Source organism: Melitaea cinxia, chromosome 12 (assembly GCF_905220565.1).
Source record: "Melitaea cinxia chromosome 12, ilMelCinx1.1, whole genome shotgun sequence".
NCBI classification, from domain to species: Eukaryota; Metazoa; Arthropoda; class Insecta; order Lepidoptera; family Nymphalidae; genus Melitaea; species Melitaea cinxia.
In genome coordinates, this window is record NC_059405.1 from 11,490,829 (window position 1) to 11,507,072 (window position 16,244).

Sequence of the window (16,244 nt, forward strand, 5' to 3'; positions counted from 1 at the left end):
AAGAAATATTTGTACAAATACAAATATCGATCCTGAGCGGAAATCGAACCCGCAAACCGCCGGTGTTTCAGGCGCCTACACGCATCATTACGTGCATGTTTTCATATTTTGCCTATTTACAATGTCTTTATGTGTTAAATAAGAGCGTGTCTCGCCATCAAACAGCAAAGTTTGGCGAGGAAAATCAAGCTGTAAAACCATTGTAATTATTTTTGAAATAAAATAAATTTAAAAAAAAGATGTTACTACTCATACGTGGTTTTATTTAGAGGTAAATAAAGCTATGTTATGCTAGGTAACTACAAATATGAAATTAAATTATTTTTGTTTTCTAAGATTATAAAACGTCATTAGAGTTACTTTGATTATGATAATTATTTAATTTGACTATATCAAGTAATTGGCTCGTTGGTCTAGGGGTATGATTCTCGCTTTGGGTGCGAGAGGTCCCGGGTTCAAATCCCGGACGAGCCCTACTACTTTTGTATTTTAATGCTTATATTGTGTATTATATTTTACTAGCTACCCGCCCCGGCTTCGAACGGTTGCAAACACTATCAGTGTTCCTCTACTATAATATGCATATATTATACATATAAACCTTCCTCTGTAATCACTCTATTTACTAAACAAAACCGCATCAAAACCCGTTACGTAATTTCAAAGATTTAAGCATACAGACAGCGGGAAGCGACTAATCAACTCATTTTAAAGAATCATCTCCCATAACTTATTTATTTTTTACTTTTACTTTGTACTATGCCAAGTGTATATTTATGTACGTATAGCATATATTATATGGCGCAAATCGCAGAAATCTTGAGAACTTACTTACTATCGACTATTATTAGTCTTAGTTCTCGACTATAACATAACAACGTAAGAGTACAACAGTAAGTAAATACTTCAAATGACGACTAAATTTATATTACAATACTTTACAGTCACATTTATCTATACAAATGACTACAAGTCGATCTCTACTAAATGGAATACACAATATTTTCATTTCTATCTCAATAAAACGCATTATAATAAATAGGTTATAAATAAAACGGTGCTGCCTAAGATCCGTAAGAAAGAATAATGGTCCATTAATGAGTCAAAGAAAACATGGATGCTCAATATATTACAATTTAATTACCAATAGATTATACTTATCACTTACACTCGGCAAGAAAGAAAAATGCTTTATTTGACCTGATGATATGTATCCAGCATTTACAAGTGTATTAATAAGATTATCGACTGAATTATGTGAACGTTAATAACAAGTCATTTGAAGTTGTTCCGTCCCTATGTACCCTTTTTTGTAATAGTAGCTTAAAACAGAAATATATTATAGAAGTTATTTAAAAAAAATAAACTTTAATTTAAACTTTGTCTTTAGTTTCAAAAGAATAACGAAGCCACAAGAAGTGGAACATTATTTGACTGTTTACTGTGAACTGTTTTTTAAGTTTTAAATAAAAGGCTATGTTAATATAAGAACAATGAATTCATAAGTTCTAGAATTCTTTACACTCTTATTTCCATGGGTGTACGTAGGTACCTACGGTGTGATAAGGTAAGGAATATTCCACCTTTAGGTCGCTACAGTTTTGATTGGAAGTTGACTAATACATAATATATATAGTTTAAGGTATATAGATACCAGTCACCAGATATCAGCTACTTCCGAGCCCCCTCACCTACAGTTCACTACTATCAATATTACCTGTGTCCTCAAAATAGAAATATTTTGATATATTTGTGATTCAAGTTCTTTGTTTTATTACAAACAGTACCTGGGTGACCGAGCTTAGCTTGGTATTTTTAATAAATCATATTTTTTGGAAATCATATTTAAATACGAATTACATATTGATAAAATATGAATAATATTTTTCGATTTTACCGATATAATAATAAAAAATATGAACTGGTTATTTAAATAAAAATCATGAGTGCAATAAGAAAAAAAAAAGGAAAAATTATCGGTCTGGAGACATTGGATTTGAACCGTGGTCTTCTCGATCGATCCCGACCCGCCGATTTCCCACCTGAGCTATTACAAATTTATTGACAAATGCGAAATTTACCTTCGTGTTTTAACGATATTGTAGCCATTTTTTCATTGCCTAAAAACAGGAACAAAACGTCAGTTCCTAAAAATGAATCCTAGCTATATCGATTTATCGCCCCCGAAATCTCCTGCATACTAAATTTCATTAAAATCGTTGAAACAGTTTTCGAGATTCCGTGATATAAAAGTTATCAAGTTATATTTTCCATTACAGCTGGTGAACTAAGTAGAAAATATTTGTAAAGCTACTTTTTTTAAATGTATCCATGCTTGAATTGATACATGAAAATAAAGGTCAAACCCTAAGTAACACACGAACAAGGTTCGTAAGTTGATATCCTTTTTTGTTGTTGATGAGAGATGCACAAAATCACGGAAACAATCGCATTATCCTACTATCACGAACCATCGAGCGCCTCCGTCATTATAGTCATTATTAGGCTTATTTTATTTTGTACCACACACGATCAGTAGTATCAATCGCGTTAGTTAAATAGTTAACATACTAGTTAAGTGCTTCAGATAGACTTCAGTGGAAAATTATTTAACCTTCCCTCATTTTCATTCAATCAAGATAAGGCATGTGCGGCTCGTTGGTCTAGTGGTATGATTCTCGCTTCGGGTGCGAGAGGTCCCGGGTTCAAATCCCGGACGAGCCCTATTTCTTTTTAATATTACATTAAAATTTCGGTATCACACATTATAAGTTATTTGATCAATTATTAATCTCGTTATTTGTTTTATTTGTTCCAAAGAAATATAACATAGGTACAAAAACAAACAAACATAGCTGAAATAAAATTTTATTAAACGACAAAAGATTAATAATAAGGTTCTGGCGGCGTCGGAGGTAATAAATGGAATCAGTGAATAAATAAATAAAAAATTAACAAGGATAATATCAAAGTCAACAAAGGCCTGTTATTTTTTACACGCACCCTGTGATCAAGCGATCAAATTTTAATAAATCGCTTCCTGCTCTTCCATCGATATTATTTCAAATCCAGATAAAGTTCTACGTATCGAACGAAAAATAGAACAAGTAACTAACAGACATATCTTTCTTACACAATCTTATCGAAATATCGCCTCAAATTACCGTTTACGTTATTATGGAAATTCTTCAGATATAATATTATTTTGAAAATGCCAATTTACATATCAGTATGAGCCCACGCCTTGTAATCTCATACTTCCTTTTTTGTCTCATAAATTATAGAAAAAAATATATCATTTAATATTGAAAGTTGAAATAAAAATAGACGATGTAGCAAGCGTATTTTACGTCAAAAGATATTCAAGTTATTTTATTATGTTAGTCACATACTACGACACTCATCTGATTTGTTCGTTAATTAAACAATCTTGCAAAATTTTTTTTAGATGTGATCGCTGGATTTGAATCAGAAATTAAAATTTGGTAATTGTTAATTTGCTTTAAAATCTCGAAGCATTTTTCGGTCTCTGTTCGCATGTAAAATAAAATAAATAAAGTTTAACGAATTGTAATTTGCAAAACAAATTAAGCCATTAAATATTTTATATTCGGTTCTAACAAGATACATGATTTTCGTCTTTACTAAATTTTACATAAATAAGTGGAACAAATTGATAAATATAATAGGATTAAATAGTTTAAAAAAAAAGAAACATCCGCATTCTATTGTAAACGCTACTCAAAGTGAATACAATAAATTATTTACAAATTTAATGCTTTATTGCACATTTAGAATTATATAAAAGAATATTTAAACTTAAAACACTTAGTGCGGTTAATTAGTTACGTTCCACCGAATACTAGTAGTTAATAAGGATCATCGATATATGTCTTTTCCGATTATAAAAGATATTCTAATTGTGAAAGTCTTATATTAATAATTTAAAGACGAATGTAAATCATCAATAAAAATATTAATATAAGCATATTTTAAGCATGCTGTATAATTGTCTAAAAGGAATTGTATGTAACTATAAATTAAAACTAATAAACATTCGAAGTTGATATGTAGTACTCGAATTAACTGATTATTGATTTATTGCTAACAAAACACTGTTGCAAATTAAAAGAAAATAAAGTTGAAGTCGTAAAATTGTAGTAATTAATTGACAAAATAATCAAGTACGATTCAACGACTACTTCTTAAAATCACTGATGGTTGAAAACAACTTTATTGAGTAGTAAAATTTACGACGAGTATTAAAATCATTCTTGTTGTGAAAAATGTTAAATTGACGTCCAGACAAAAAGAAAAAATTAAAGGTCAATTTTTTTAAATTAATTAAATATTTATTAAAGATTATACATATTAACAAGTCACAATTTAAATATGAAACCACAAACTAACTTTATTTATTTAAACTAACTTAAACTAACATTATTTAACCACATTAACCTTTCAGTGTAGTAATTTTCAAACTGGTAATTTTCACTTTTCCGCAGTTCTCCTATCAACGTTTGAAAGTTGATTGTTTTGTTGTAGTAGTTATTAATTTTTAAAAATAGAGATAGGTAACCTTCTTTAAATATTTACGTTACGGTGGACTTCCTTCTCTAGATTAAATAAATTAAGTTGGTTCAGGTTGGTAAGATTAAAAATGAAATATTTTAGGAAGAAAAATTTCCATTTTTCGATGACAGTATCTATTATATCTAACTAGATTTAGATAGTGTGATGAAGATTTTTTTTCGCGGTGAAATGCTAGTATGATGAAGATAATTTAAATTATTCCAAGTTTACTCAGTTTCCCTAAACCTATAAATATACGTTAGCACAACTGGCCTACTCAACGTTTTCTAATAAAACGATAACAATCGAAATGGCGCCCGAAGCGTCACTAACTGTCACCAATGTAAACGAGCACATTAAAAAGAAACAGCTCAGAGTAATGGACATAAATTAAACGCTCATCGATGTCACTCAAGCGAAGGATCTGAAGAAATACGCTTTGACGGAAGCCAGGTAGTTAAGATTTGAAACAAAAATATGAGATAACACCAGTTAAGATGTTAAATTTTATTAGGAACTAAGAAAGTGAAGTTAATTTACGTTCGTTCTACCGACAGATAACGCCTATAATGATGGATCTCGTTTAACTAAACGAATCCTCGTCCCGAAACAACGCAACACTAAAAAATGTCAGGGTTCTCAGTAAAGAATATTCTTATTCAAGTATTAAAAAATATATTAGGCGTATTATATTATTTCGTAACAGAGTATATTATTACTGCTATAAATGAAAATAGCAACATTTATATGTAATATCCAAGATCGGTTTTTAAAAAAATACGATATAGGTACCTAGTTAACGAGTGTTTATTTTCAAAAATTTTATTAAAATTTTCAGGATCGTGAGGTTTTTCCGACCAATTTTTAAGTAATATTTATTAAGGAAAAGGGGCTAAGAGTTATAATTGTCTTGTGTCTTAGATAGATAATTCACAAAGTCTTAACTAATCTAAATTACTTTCTCCGAGTATATATAAAACCTTAATCTAAAAAGGTAGGAATGTATATAGGAATAATTAAAATTTGAAACGATTTGAAGCAACGAAGTACACTCATAAATCTGTATGAGTTCCGTTAATTCGCATCCTGCCAAAAACGACCTTTTCCATAGCTCAAAAAATTAACAAGCGACATTTATTCTGGGCGTCCTCGGTGCGACAAAGCCAGCCCCGCGGTCCCCAACCCGCCTGCCCAGCGCAGTGACTATGGGCAAAACTTGGTGCAAACTTGGGGAGGCCAATGTCCAACAGTGGACTGCGATAGGCTGAAGTGAAGTGATTTATTCTAGAATTTATTTCTAGTTACTGACACCGTTTCACAGTAGGTATTACTGTACTAAGGACCGGATTATAGATTACCTATTATGTACATCTTACACGTAAGTTACTGAAATGATTTATCTGCGGGAGATAAAACAGGTACTGGAAAAACTTTTCTATTGAAAGGTTGCGAATAGAAACATCTGATGGATAAATTAATTTGATAGTGAAAAATTGTCAGATTACTTTTAGCAACTGATAAAATAGGCCGTTAAAAGTGAGTGTGTGTGTTTGTGTGTGGGTGTCTGTGGGCTTTTTAAACATTGAGTTTAAATAAGTATCAATGGCTGAAACATCAAATGCTGCAATGTTATTTTTACCGAAACAACCTTTAGTGTTCTTTATATGTATGATATCATTTATATAATAATCCCTAAAGTGTATTTACTATACGAATACCAGTACAAAATACACCTACCTACAAAACAAAATTGTTTAGCTCAATCTGCGAGTTACTGGCAAACAAAGCAATAATGGAGACTAGGCCCGAGAACTGACTTCTCGCGAAAGCTACCAGATATCGTCAACAAATAAATCAGAGACGAAACATTATCTACGTCCCGTGAATACACCGAGAATACAAGACTAAGCAAACACAACACAAGTCGATTTTCTAAATCAGCTTCGGATTAAACCATCGTATATAAACGTAAACTACAGACATCGATAAGTAATAGGTGAAAAATTTGTTGCAAATAAAATGTTCAATTTATTTAAGCTATATTGTGTAATCTTCCTACTTGCTTGCAGCTTTAATTATTTATTTTATCTGCAAAGAATATCGTACTCTTGTCGAAATTTTCAAGATAAAAGTTTTACTTTGGAAAAATTTTATATTTCCAAGAACCAATTACATATGACTGCACCATAAAAATGATAATTAACCAGAATAAGTGACTCAAATTCTTTCACGGGCGTATTTCGTAAGCGCAATCTTAAGAGCATCGGAGCAGGTAGAGAAAATCGACTTCATTGCGCACACAATTAACCAGAAGCTTTGTTTAATAAATAGCCTCGTAGATTTAATCGGACTTCTTTGCATTTCACAATATACTTTACGTAAATATTATTCTTTTGTTTAAGTTTAAGAAACATGAAAATTTTTAAATATGAAAGGGACAGTGTCTATATTTGCTTTGCTTGTAATTCAATTTAGGTTTATAAATTCTAATTACGGTACCCACCCCCACACCAGCATAATTAGGAACACGAATTACCGTATCACATTAAGTTACTGCACATTTTTTTTATGTTTTATTTAATAAGCGCGTCCAAAACAATATTAGGACACTTAAAAAAATACATTACCTGTATTGATCTAGCAATGTTTTAGGGTCGCCCTTGACAACACATTTAGCGAATCGTACGATTTTATTTTTGTGTTACCCACACATTGGGGAATCCTAAACGTTTTTATTATCATATCAAAAATCGAATCTATCGTTTACATCGTTCCATATTTAATTGGCTAGAGCACGAGAGACGCAAATTTGATCCCCGCTGGAACGGTCGATTTTTGATATGATATTAAAAAATATTTAGCGAATCGTTTTTATGTAGATATAAGTTGTATGTATTATACAACTAAAACATTTATTTTTCGCTTTCATTCTATGAATATACTAACTCGCGGTTCAACCTGCGTTTAAAATCGATACTCACCTGATTAACTTTGATATTTACTGATCCAACATATCACTATGATTACCATGAAATAAAGCCTTTTTAACCATCCTCTATAAACGGAGTATTTAACCCGAAAATATTTTACAAATATTAATGACAGTGTATGACAAAAACAAGCGCATTCCAAAGAATTATTTAGCTTTGGTATATTACAATAGTTTGAATAAAAATGTATTGCTTTGTTTTGTTTCAATCACATGCTGTTACCTATTATCCTCTGCCCTGCATGTAACCTAGTGCCTTCATCACGCGCTAAACTCAACGCATCATACCGTCACCCAATCTCAAAGTCATCTCGATGCTATCAAGCACGTGCAACTTTATTCACGTCACTATACGTGATCCAACAAATTTCACCATAATTAGAGTTGTTCTCATGACTTACAATTTTTGTCTTCTGTCACCTATATCGAATTATTTGTCATATTGATTAAGCGGATAAGGGTCTAGACCTAACATTTATTGATTATCCAATCCTATTTTGTTAATTCTCGCTAAGGAATGAAAATTGTCATAATAAATCCATTTTTCACACTTTCCAATCACATTTTGATTTATTCTTAAAAAAAATCGTCAATCACTCCATCACATTACATATTTCCGAGTATCCGTTTCCGGAAAAAAAAAACGATTTAAAAGAAACTCATATACGGTTTTGGTAAAATTTATTTAAAGTAAAATTAGACTTAATCAGTGTTAAAATTGTACGGTATAAAATATAAATAAATATCTTATAACATACACACACTGTCATCTGTTCCTAAGATAAGCAACTTAATACTTGTGTTATAGGTAACAGCCAGCTGATATAGCTAAACACTTTTTTAATAAATATACTTAGAAATCTTACATACATATAAATATATAAACACAAATATTACACCCAGACTCGGGCGGGAATCGAACCCGCAACCAACCGAGCAGAAAGCAGGCATATAGACATATAAGGCAATGAAATATTCTATTGCAATAGATTCTTTCATAAAAGGTACAAAATAATCCTATTGGAGTTGAACAATAATTATATTCCTGTTATAGAAATGCACTAAATTGTTGAGATAAATATTATATTTATTTATTATCGCTTGACTGTTTTTACTTACAAAATAAAATATTAAGTAATACAATAAAAATATTAAACTATTACTATTTACTATTACTATTAGTTATTATATTATGAATGCTTTCTCAAACGAATACAATAAAGTTTAAACAGTTTATTATAAGCTTTTAAGAGATTATTTTTGAAAGTCCATTGTTGCCAATATATATATATACGAAATCAATAACCTATTTATTTACATCACAAGAATATACACTCAAATTTTCCAATTACTCATCGGAAACATATCAAGCGTTGTTTCAGTTTTGTTGTTCTCAAATGTTGAGATTTAATTAAAAATAAACGAAGTTTTAGATAGACATTTTAGTGTTTTTGAAGAAAAAATATGAAGATAAAATTGATATGTTGACAAAACCACAACTTCGCAATTTGCTTTTCCGTCAATACTACATACTAATACACACACACACTACATAATGTAAACCTTTTTTTATTTCTGAATACATTGTCTGTACTTCAATTGCTGTCTGTACTTTCATTTCTGAATAAGTCTGTAAGTTCACAATCTTATTCACGTTCAAATTCTTGGAAAATATCTCTTCCCTGTACAATTTCATTTACATTATCTATTTAAAAAAAAAAAACAAACGTAGTGGGCCTTTTTCATACTTTTACCGACTTCCAAAAAAGGAGGAGGTCTAAATTCGATTGTATTTTTTATGTATGTTACCTCCAGAACTTTTGACTAAGTGGACCGATTTTGGTACTTTTTTTTAAATTATTTCAATTTTAAAATCAATTAAGTTTAGTTGAGATCTGATAAGAACTTTTCGAGTTATTTAATAACGCATTTACTTGACTATTTTTTTCGTCGACCTACGTTGTATCGTATAATTTTTCACTCGGTGTACCGATATTGATGAATCTTGTTTTGATCGAAATATGCTTGTCATGTGGTCCCGTTTGAATTTAATTGAGATCTGAACACTACTTTTTGAGTAACCTTTGATAACACGTATTTACTTGACTATTTTTTCGTCTACTTATGTTGTATTACTTGTGGATGTAATTAAAATCGGTTCTTTTCGTTTGCGAGGAAACACAATTATTTATGATACAAATGAGTTCATCGAATATACAGTACTTCAAATAATATAATTATGCTATAAATAAATCCCACTTTACAATTGAAAATAATTATCTACTTCACATTGTTCTTTTTTTTAAAGTACATTAAATTTTATACCCATCACGTGTTACAAAACTTTACTATTTTCACCAAGTAGCCGTTAATAATCGTATCTGTAGTCAAACTCATAAGATGAAGTACTTGATTTTGAAATACTGCGTGATCGTTTCATTTTTTTAGAACTATGATACCTACTAGATTTATCACTATCCCTACTTGTAATTCTGTTGAGAGTTCTTTTTTGTGGGTATTTTTCTTGTTCTTCGTTTCTGCTTACTGATTTCGATTTAACGTAATATTTTTCTTCTACAGGTTTTACATTCGTTTCTTTTCCTAGATCAGGTGGAGGTGGACTTTTACCTAGAAGATCAGCAATGAAGTTGTCTCTTTCTATTTGATAGCCCCTCGCTATCTCAAAATCTACAAAAAAAAAATAATAATTAAAAAACTATTATTATTTTTGAATCATGTCTAAATATTTACATACTTTCTATTGCTTCCTTAGCGGGTATTCCGAGACGATCGCGCATATACCGGCATACCATGTAGCCTGTTCGATTTAAGCCATGTGTACAGTGAACACCAACCAGCCAGTCTAGAAAAAAAAGGATACCTACATATATTATAATTATTAAGAAACAATTATACTAGGGAAAAGTAAAAATAAACATTAAGATATTACGATGTTATGACCAACTCAAAAAACATTTGTTAACAAATAAACTATTTCGACAGCCAGTTTAAACATAGTTCAGAAACAAAAGTATTAAAATGACAACGTACTGCCGGAACAAACAATCAACCTCCAACTGGTTTTAGGAAATACTATTTGCAATTGAATTATCAGACAATGCTCGATCAATAACTTAAATGATCCTCGGAAAAATAAACGGCGAGTTCATGTTTGTGTCTTCAAAATCGTACCGCAAACATCGGACAGGGGTCGTTGACTCTCACCCGCTTACACCCTACGAAAGGGGTGGACGGGGTGAACGGAAGCCGTGGCCGTGGTTTGACGCTTCCTCAGGAAGACCTTTGAAGTAGGACGATAAATTCACACCCATCATAGCGCCTAGCAATCGTATTTACAATATTTTTATTTGATATAATTGCATTTAATTCTTTTAGAAAGAAAATGTCGAAATAATTTATTTAAAAGTCCAATTAAAAAGTAGCATGACATACGTATCTAGGGATTTAATCTTATCCGATACTATTCACGCAATTTTCTGACGCAAATTTAACCGGCCAATCTCTTAAACAGAGTTTTAACACAAAACAGAATGCAAGAGATAAAGTCGTTGCAATGTGAAATTTCAACAGTGAACCAAACATTTGTAAATAAATCAATCGATTGGACCAAATGAAAATTTGAAATAAAAATTTACCCTGGGTGTATAAATATATTTATTTATACAACTTTATACGATACCAGTCGGCTATATGTGTACCTATATCAGTCGCCTACCTTAGGAATGGACGACCGTTTGTGTATGCTAAAAAAACACATTTGTAGCTTAGGGTATTCTGCTAGGTTTTAATCAACTACATACCTCCAACATCAAATCTGACCTAAGAAAATAGTTCAAAGTAGTTAAACAAGATAGGAATGAATATAAGGTATTAAAATAGTGCATTCCGTAATTATAATAGTGATAATGATGATGAATATTATTAATAAGTACAAGGTTTAATTAACAGGTTCAAATAAAACGAGTCTAAAAATTTACAAATATTATCTAAAATAAATTTAAGGAGTATTTTTTTCAACTCTTTAAAATATGCGCCGTTAAGTTAAAAAACATTGGACTTATTTTAGATAAAAAAGAAATCGTAATTTATATTAGACTTACGACTTACTATATTATAATAAAGTTTCTAGCTGATAAAAAACACTATTCTAGAAGAGTCTCGTACGCTTTCTAAAGCTTAGTCCTGATTTCATCACAATCACAACTAAATGCGCGACATATTGTACATGTCATTAGCTAGGTGCGCACATCTCGTTGCGGATCGATTGCCGACATTCAGTGCACTGTGAGACAAGTCGATAACGATATGGGAGAGTTCACCCACGCAGCGACCCCCTTACACCGTAATCGGCTTATTAGGATTTTAAGACACGCGTCTCAGATTATGTCTCGCCTTTGGCGATATCCAAATCTTTTACAAGTCAATTTTTATATAATTGCACAAATAATGTATTTATTTTTAAGACATAAAATACAGATAATTATGTAAACTTTATCCGACGACAACAGGCTTTGACTAATTGCACCTCTCCAACACGCTCCATTGCCTCATTCTCCTTGGCGCCACGCGTGGGATGAGATGAGATGTTGACTGATTAGGTATTTAAAAGATAACTGTTGCACTACACGTTCTGTCATTCGGTATTTTTATGATGCACCGGCGGTAACATTTGTGTTACATAACGTTTATTTAAAAAAATTCTCTTGACATAAAAATACTTTAACGAATTATTGGTTGTTATCATCTATATTTATTTTATTGCCATATGTCACAATTTTATATCTTTTAACGTACGTTATCATGTTCCCAATAGTACTATCTCAGCTACATTTGTCACCGTGGCCCCCTTAGCTCCGAGTGCAACTTTGTCTACAAGTATTTTATGTTCGAACAAAATAGACCAAACATATTTTCTGTTTCCATACAGACAAATTTAACAAAAAAATTTTCTATAATCTCAGCAAAATATTTTGGAAGTAAAAATCTTAGTTGATATTTATCTGCAAGAAGCAAGTCATCTGTCTATAACGGAGCTATACTTCATTAATCAATCTTATGATGTTAAGAGTTGTGACAACTCCTGCCACACGCGTCAAATAATTTCTAGTATCAAATTTTTTGACATCATTTTATAGTCATTGTATAGAAATGTTCAATGACAAACATATGTAACATAATATCCATATATATTATACATAATTTAAAATTTATAAAATTATAATTGTTATGTAAGAATCTATAAACACGAAACAGTTTGTCGAATGTGTCGATAAGTAAGACCACCTTTGGAGAAAATAACAGTAGCGAGTGTAGGACATTCCCCGTGCTGCGCATATCTTGTAAATCAGTACACGAGCGCGATTCGCGTGCGATAGCGCGTGAAACATGAATATCGTCGCATTACCGAGCCGGGCGCCACGTCCTATTTCAATGCGAACATGTATGACACCTCAAAGCTCAAGTAGGCTTATTTATAATACCCTTGCTATAACTAATACACTATTAAATAAACTTTTTTTTAATATTTATTAACGCAATATCACTTGACAAATCTATTTGCGGATATGTTATTTAAACAGCCTGCCAGCAGATTTTCGTGTACTTCTCAACTTCGTTTGTTAAGAGTTTACTAATTGAAAATGACAATTGTTATTTAAAAAAAATACAATTACTGTCTAAAAACAGTCCACCATCATTGATAACAAGGGATATAAAAGATAAAAAAAAAACTAATAATAAAAATATTTCTCAAAATACAAATGAAGTAATAATAGCAATAAAAGGACAATTGGATTCAATTAAATATATTTGAAGAACTGGCGCTAAACAGAGAAAACCAGTCTCGTATGACACACAACTCGCTCAATCTACTTAGCAAGACCGATAACCAGCCATTACCAATGAAAACGCCGACAGATACTATTTTACTCACAATTAATTGAAACTACCCACGTAATCTAATAAAAGCTAGTTTTGGTGATCAAGACAAACAAGGGCGCTCATTCGTAATTAGAACTTAATGAACATTCTGAATATTGAGTTCGGCACCGTGAGAAGTTCGACGATAACCACGATTTGTGTCAATGTAATTAAAAGTGTAGCTGCCGATAATCTTAGACGTGTGGACCGAACTTACTAGTTTTGATTACTATGACGTATTGACAAACCAATTGAACGAGAACTCCGACGCGGCCTTCTTATAATAGTGAGTGAGATGTCATTACAGCTCTTTATTTGATAAACGCGTTATACATTCCGAGTTAAAATCGAATCGATCTTTAATTGAAATCGTATGTTGTGTCCAGCATTAACGATAAGCATTCAAATAAAATTAGGTGATCCAATTACGTAATATATTAACACTGCAAATGAGATGGTGAAGATATAGCACTTGTCTTCATTTAAGTTATTGTTGTTATTATGGTACACAATTTACAAAATTTCAAGAAAGGAAAATAAAAATATATACTTTTCACGATATTGCTTAGTGGACATGATTTGATTTGAAAAATATAAACCGCCAACGTAAAGTCACATGATAAAGAAACAGTTTTTTATTCAAGTGAACTAACTCTACAGTCATGATCAACATGCAGTTTGAGACGACTTCAACAATAGAATAACAATTAGTATCTATAAAGGCTTTGCTCAATGACACTCTTTATGGTGGTCTCGTAAAGTAATACAATTAGGCAATGGGCGTGCATTAACACCTCGCCGAAAGTTTTCTCCCACGCAAGTCATTTCTCCTTGTGAATTGTACCTACATCAAAGTTTACAAAACCTACTTCCACTTGTGCCATTAGCTATGCTCGCAAAGTAGCTGTCCGCTCCGACTTTGTATGGGTTTAAATTAGAGTCATACGCAACATTGACTCGAAAGGAAAGATAAACTTCTTTAATAAAAGGAATAACAAATGGTAGAAACCAACAATGAAATCACTTGATTTCTGAAATAAATCCTTTAAGCCTTTATTTTATACATATAACAACATTTTGAAATTAATGAATATCTCTATCATACGCTTAGGGTAGTTTTTAATAAACACTTAAAAATTTTGTATGCGTGGTGATGTTGTGGTGTGTAATAAAGGTTTGACCCCCCTCCCCCCCGTTGTACTGATCGCCTCTGACCGGAGGACCGTATAGATGGAGAAAGAGCTGCATGGACGGACGGTTTATCAAGGCGCTTCACGTGCTCCTCGTGACATATATATCTCCACGGACAGGGCAATACTATTGAACAATCTTGATATCGTGGTGATGGACGGTCAAGAGCGTTTTTAGTGGGCATTACCATCTCACATGATACCAACCTCGGGAAAGCCGAAACAGACAAAAAACGCTGCATTTTCACTTATCATCAGGTGAAATGGTGGTTAAACGCAAGCCTAAAATTATATTTAAAAAAAAAAAACATAAATATCTGGACCTGGCGCACGAAATTGTCGATGTGGGGTGTGAAGTGTGCTGAAATCATTACTATCGTAATTATCTGCCAACGGTTTGATTACGGCTAGCCACACTCACCATCTGAGGCAACTAGGGATCCGGTACGGGTCGCTCGCAGCCAGGATAGAAGGCGGTATTACTCGACTCGGCTAGGACAATGACCACTAGGATTTATTCCTGTGTCGGGGGGTCCGGAGACAAAATACACAAGAACAAACGCCACGCACGCACAGATCTGTATGGCCAATAAAATTGCATGCCATGTGCGGGGATCGAACCCGAAACCGCCAGCGCAACAGCTGCAATCCAACGCTGTGACCGTTGCGCTATCGCGTCATCAAAATTTAATTATTTCTCCTAAAAATGAGTGGAGATTTCGTTAGTTTAACTGTTATGATGTTGTATCAAAATGTATAGTATCCAAGGCATAAATAAATATTTTTAGTCTGTTGCGAACCAACTACGTGTTTCAATAGGTTATGGGCTTTCTACCGGTTTATCAGTTATTTTATAATTTAAAATAGGTAAATTGTGTAAGTTGTATCGCAGAAACACGACAATGAACTATATTGCTAGTGTGCCGAAATTAAAAGGCAGGGAGAACTATGACGAGTGGTGTTTTGCGGCCGAAAGCTTGTTGGTACTTGAAGGTATGGACAAGTACATCAAACCAACGGCAGATTTTGAAATAAAGCCGACTGATGACGCCAAAACGAAGGCAAAGTTAATATTAACGATAGATCCAGTTTTGTACGTGCACATAAAAAACACCAAGAGCTCAGCAGAATTATGGCATAAATTAAAAGTTATGTATGACGATTGTGGTTTTTCAAGAAAAATTACCCTCCTTCGAAATTTAATATCCATAAGGCTTGAAAATTGTGACTCGATGGCTACCTATGTGACACAAATGATTGAAACAGCTCAAAGGTTAAATGGAACGGGATTTATTATAACAGATGAGTGGATAGGATCGTTACTATTAGCCGGATTGTCCGATCGTTATTCTCCGATGATTATGGCAATTGAACACTCAGGTATTTCGATTACTGCGGATGTCATTAAATCAAAATTACTCGACATGGAGATTAATAGTGGTTTTGAAAATAATGGCGCAGCATTAGCAGTGAAAAATAAATATTCTTCTAGTAACAACACAAAGAAACATGGCGGATCATTTTCTACCTCAAATAAAAAAATAGTGACTGAG

The 16,244-nt window shown here is 32.3% G+C and overlaps 1 protein-coding gene and 2 non-coding genes across 3 annotated transcripts in view; 2 read left to right on the plus strand and 1 right to left on the minus strand.

Moving 5' to 3' along the window:
* Window positions 1–402: 402 nt before the first annotated feature.
* On the plus strand, window positions 403–474 carry Trnap-ugg. The gene has a single exon. It is a non-coding gene; the product is annotated as a tRNA-Pro (tRNA).
* A 2,178-nt stretch (window positions 475–2,652) lies between these two features.
* Window positions 2,653–2,724, plus strand: Trnap-cgg. Its single transcript has one exon. It is a non-coding gene; the product is annotated as a tRNA-Pro (tRNA).
* Window positions 2,725–9,719: 6,995 nt separating this feature from the next.
* Window positions 9,720–16,244, minus strand: part of LOC123658203 (RNA/RNP complex-1-interacting phosphatase homolog) — a 43,422-nt gene continuing 36,897 nt past the window's right edge. The window contains exons 7-8 of the mRNA XM_045593645.1: window positions 10,317–10,424; window positions 9,720–10,249 (exon numbers count right to left, since the gene is read on the minus strand). Of these exons, the coding sequence (XP_045449601.1) occupies window positions 9,930–10,249; window positions 10,317–10,424 (428 nt within the window). The 3' untranslated portion in view covers window positions 9,720–9,929. The remainder of the gene's footprint in view (window positions 10,250–10,316; window positions 10,425–16,244) is intronic.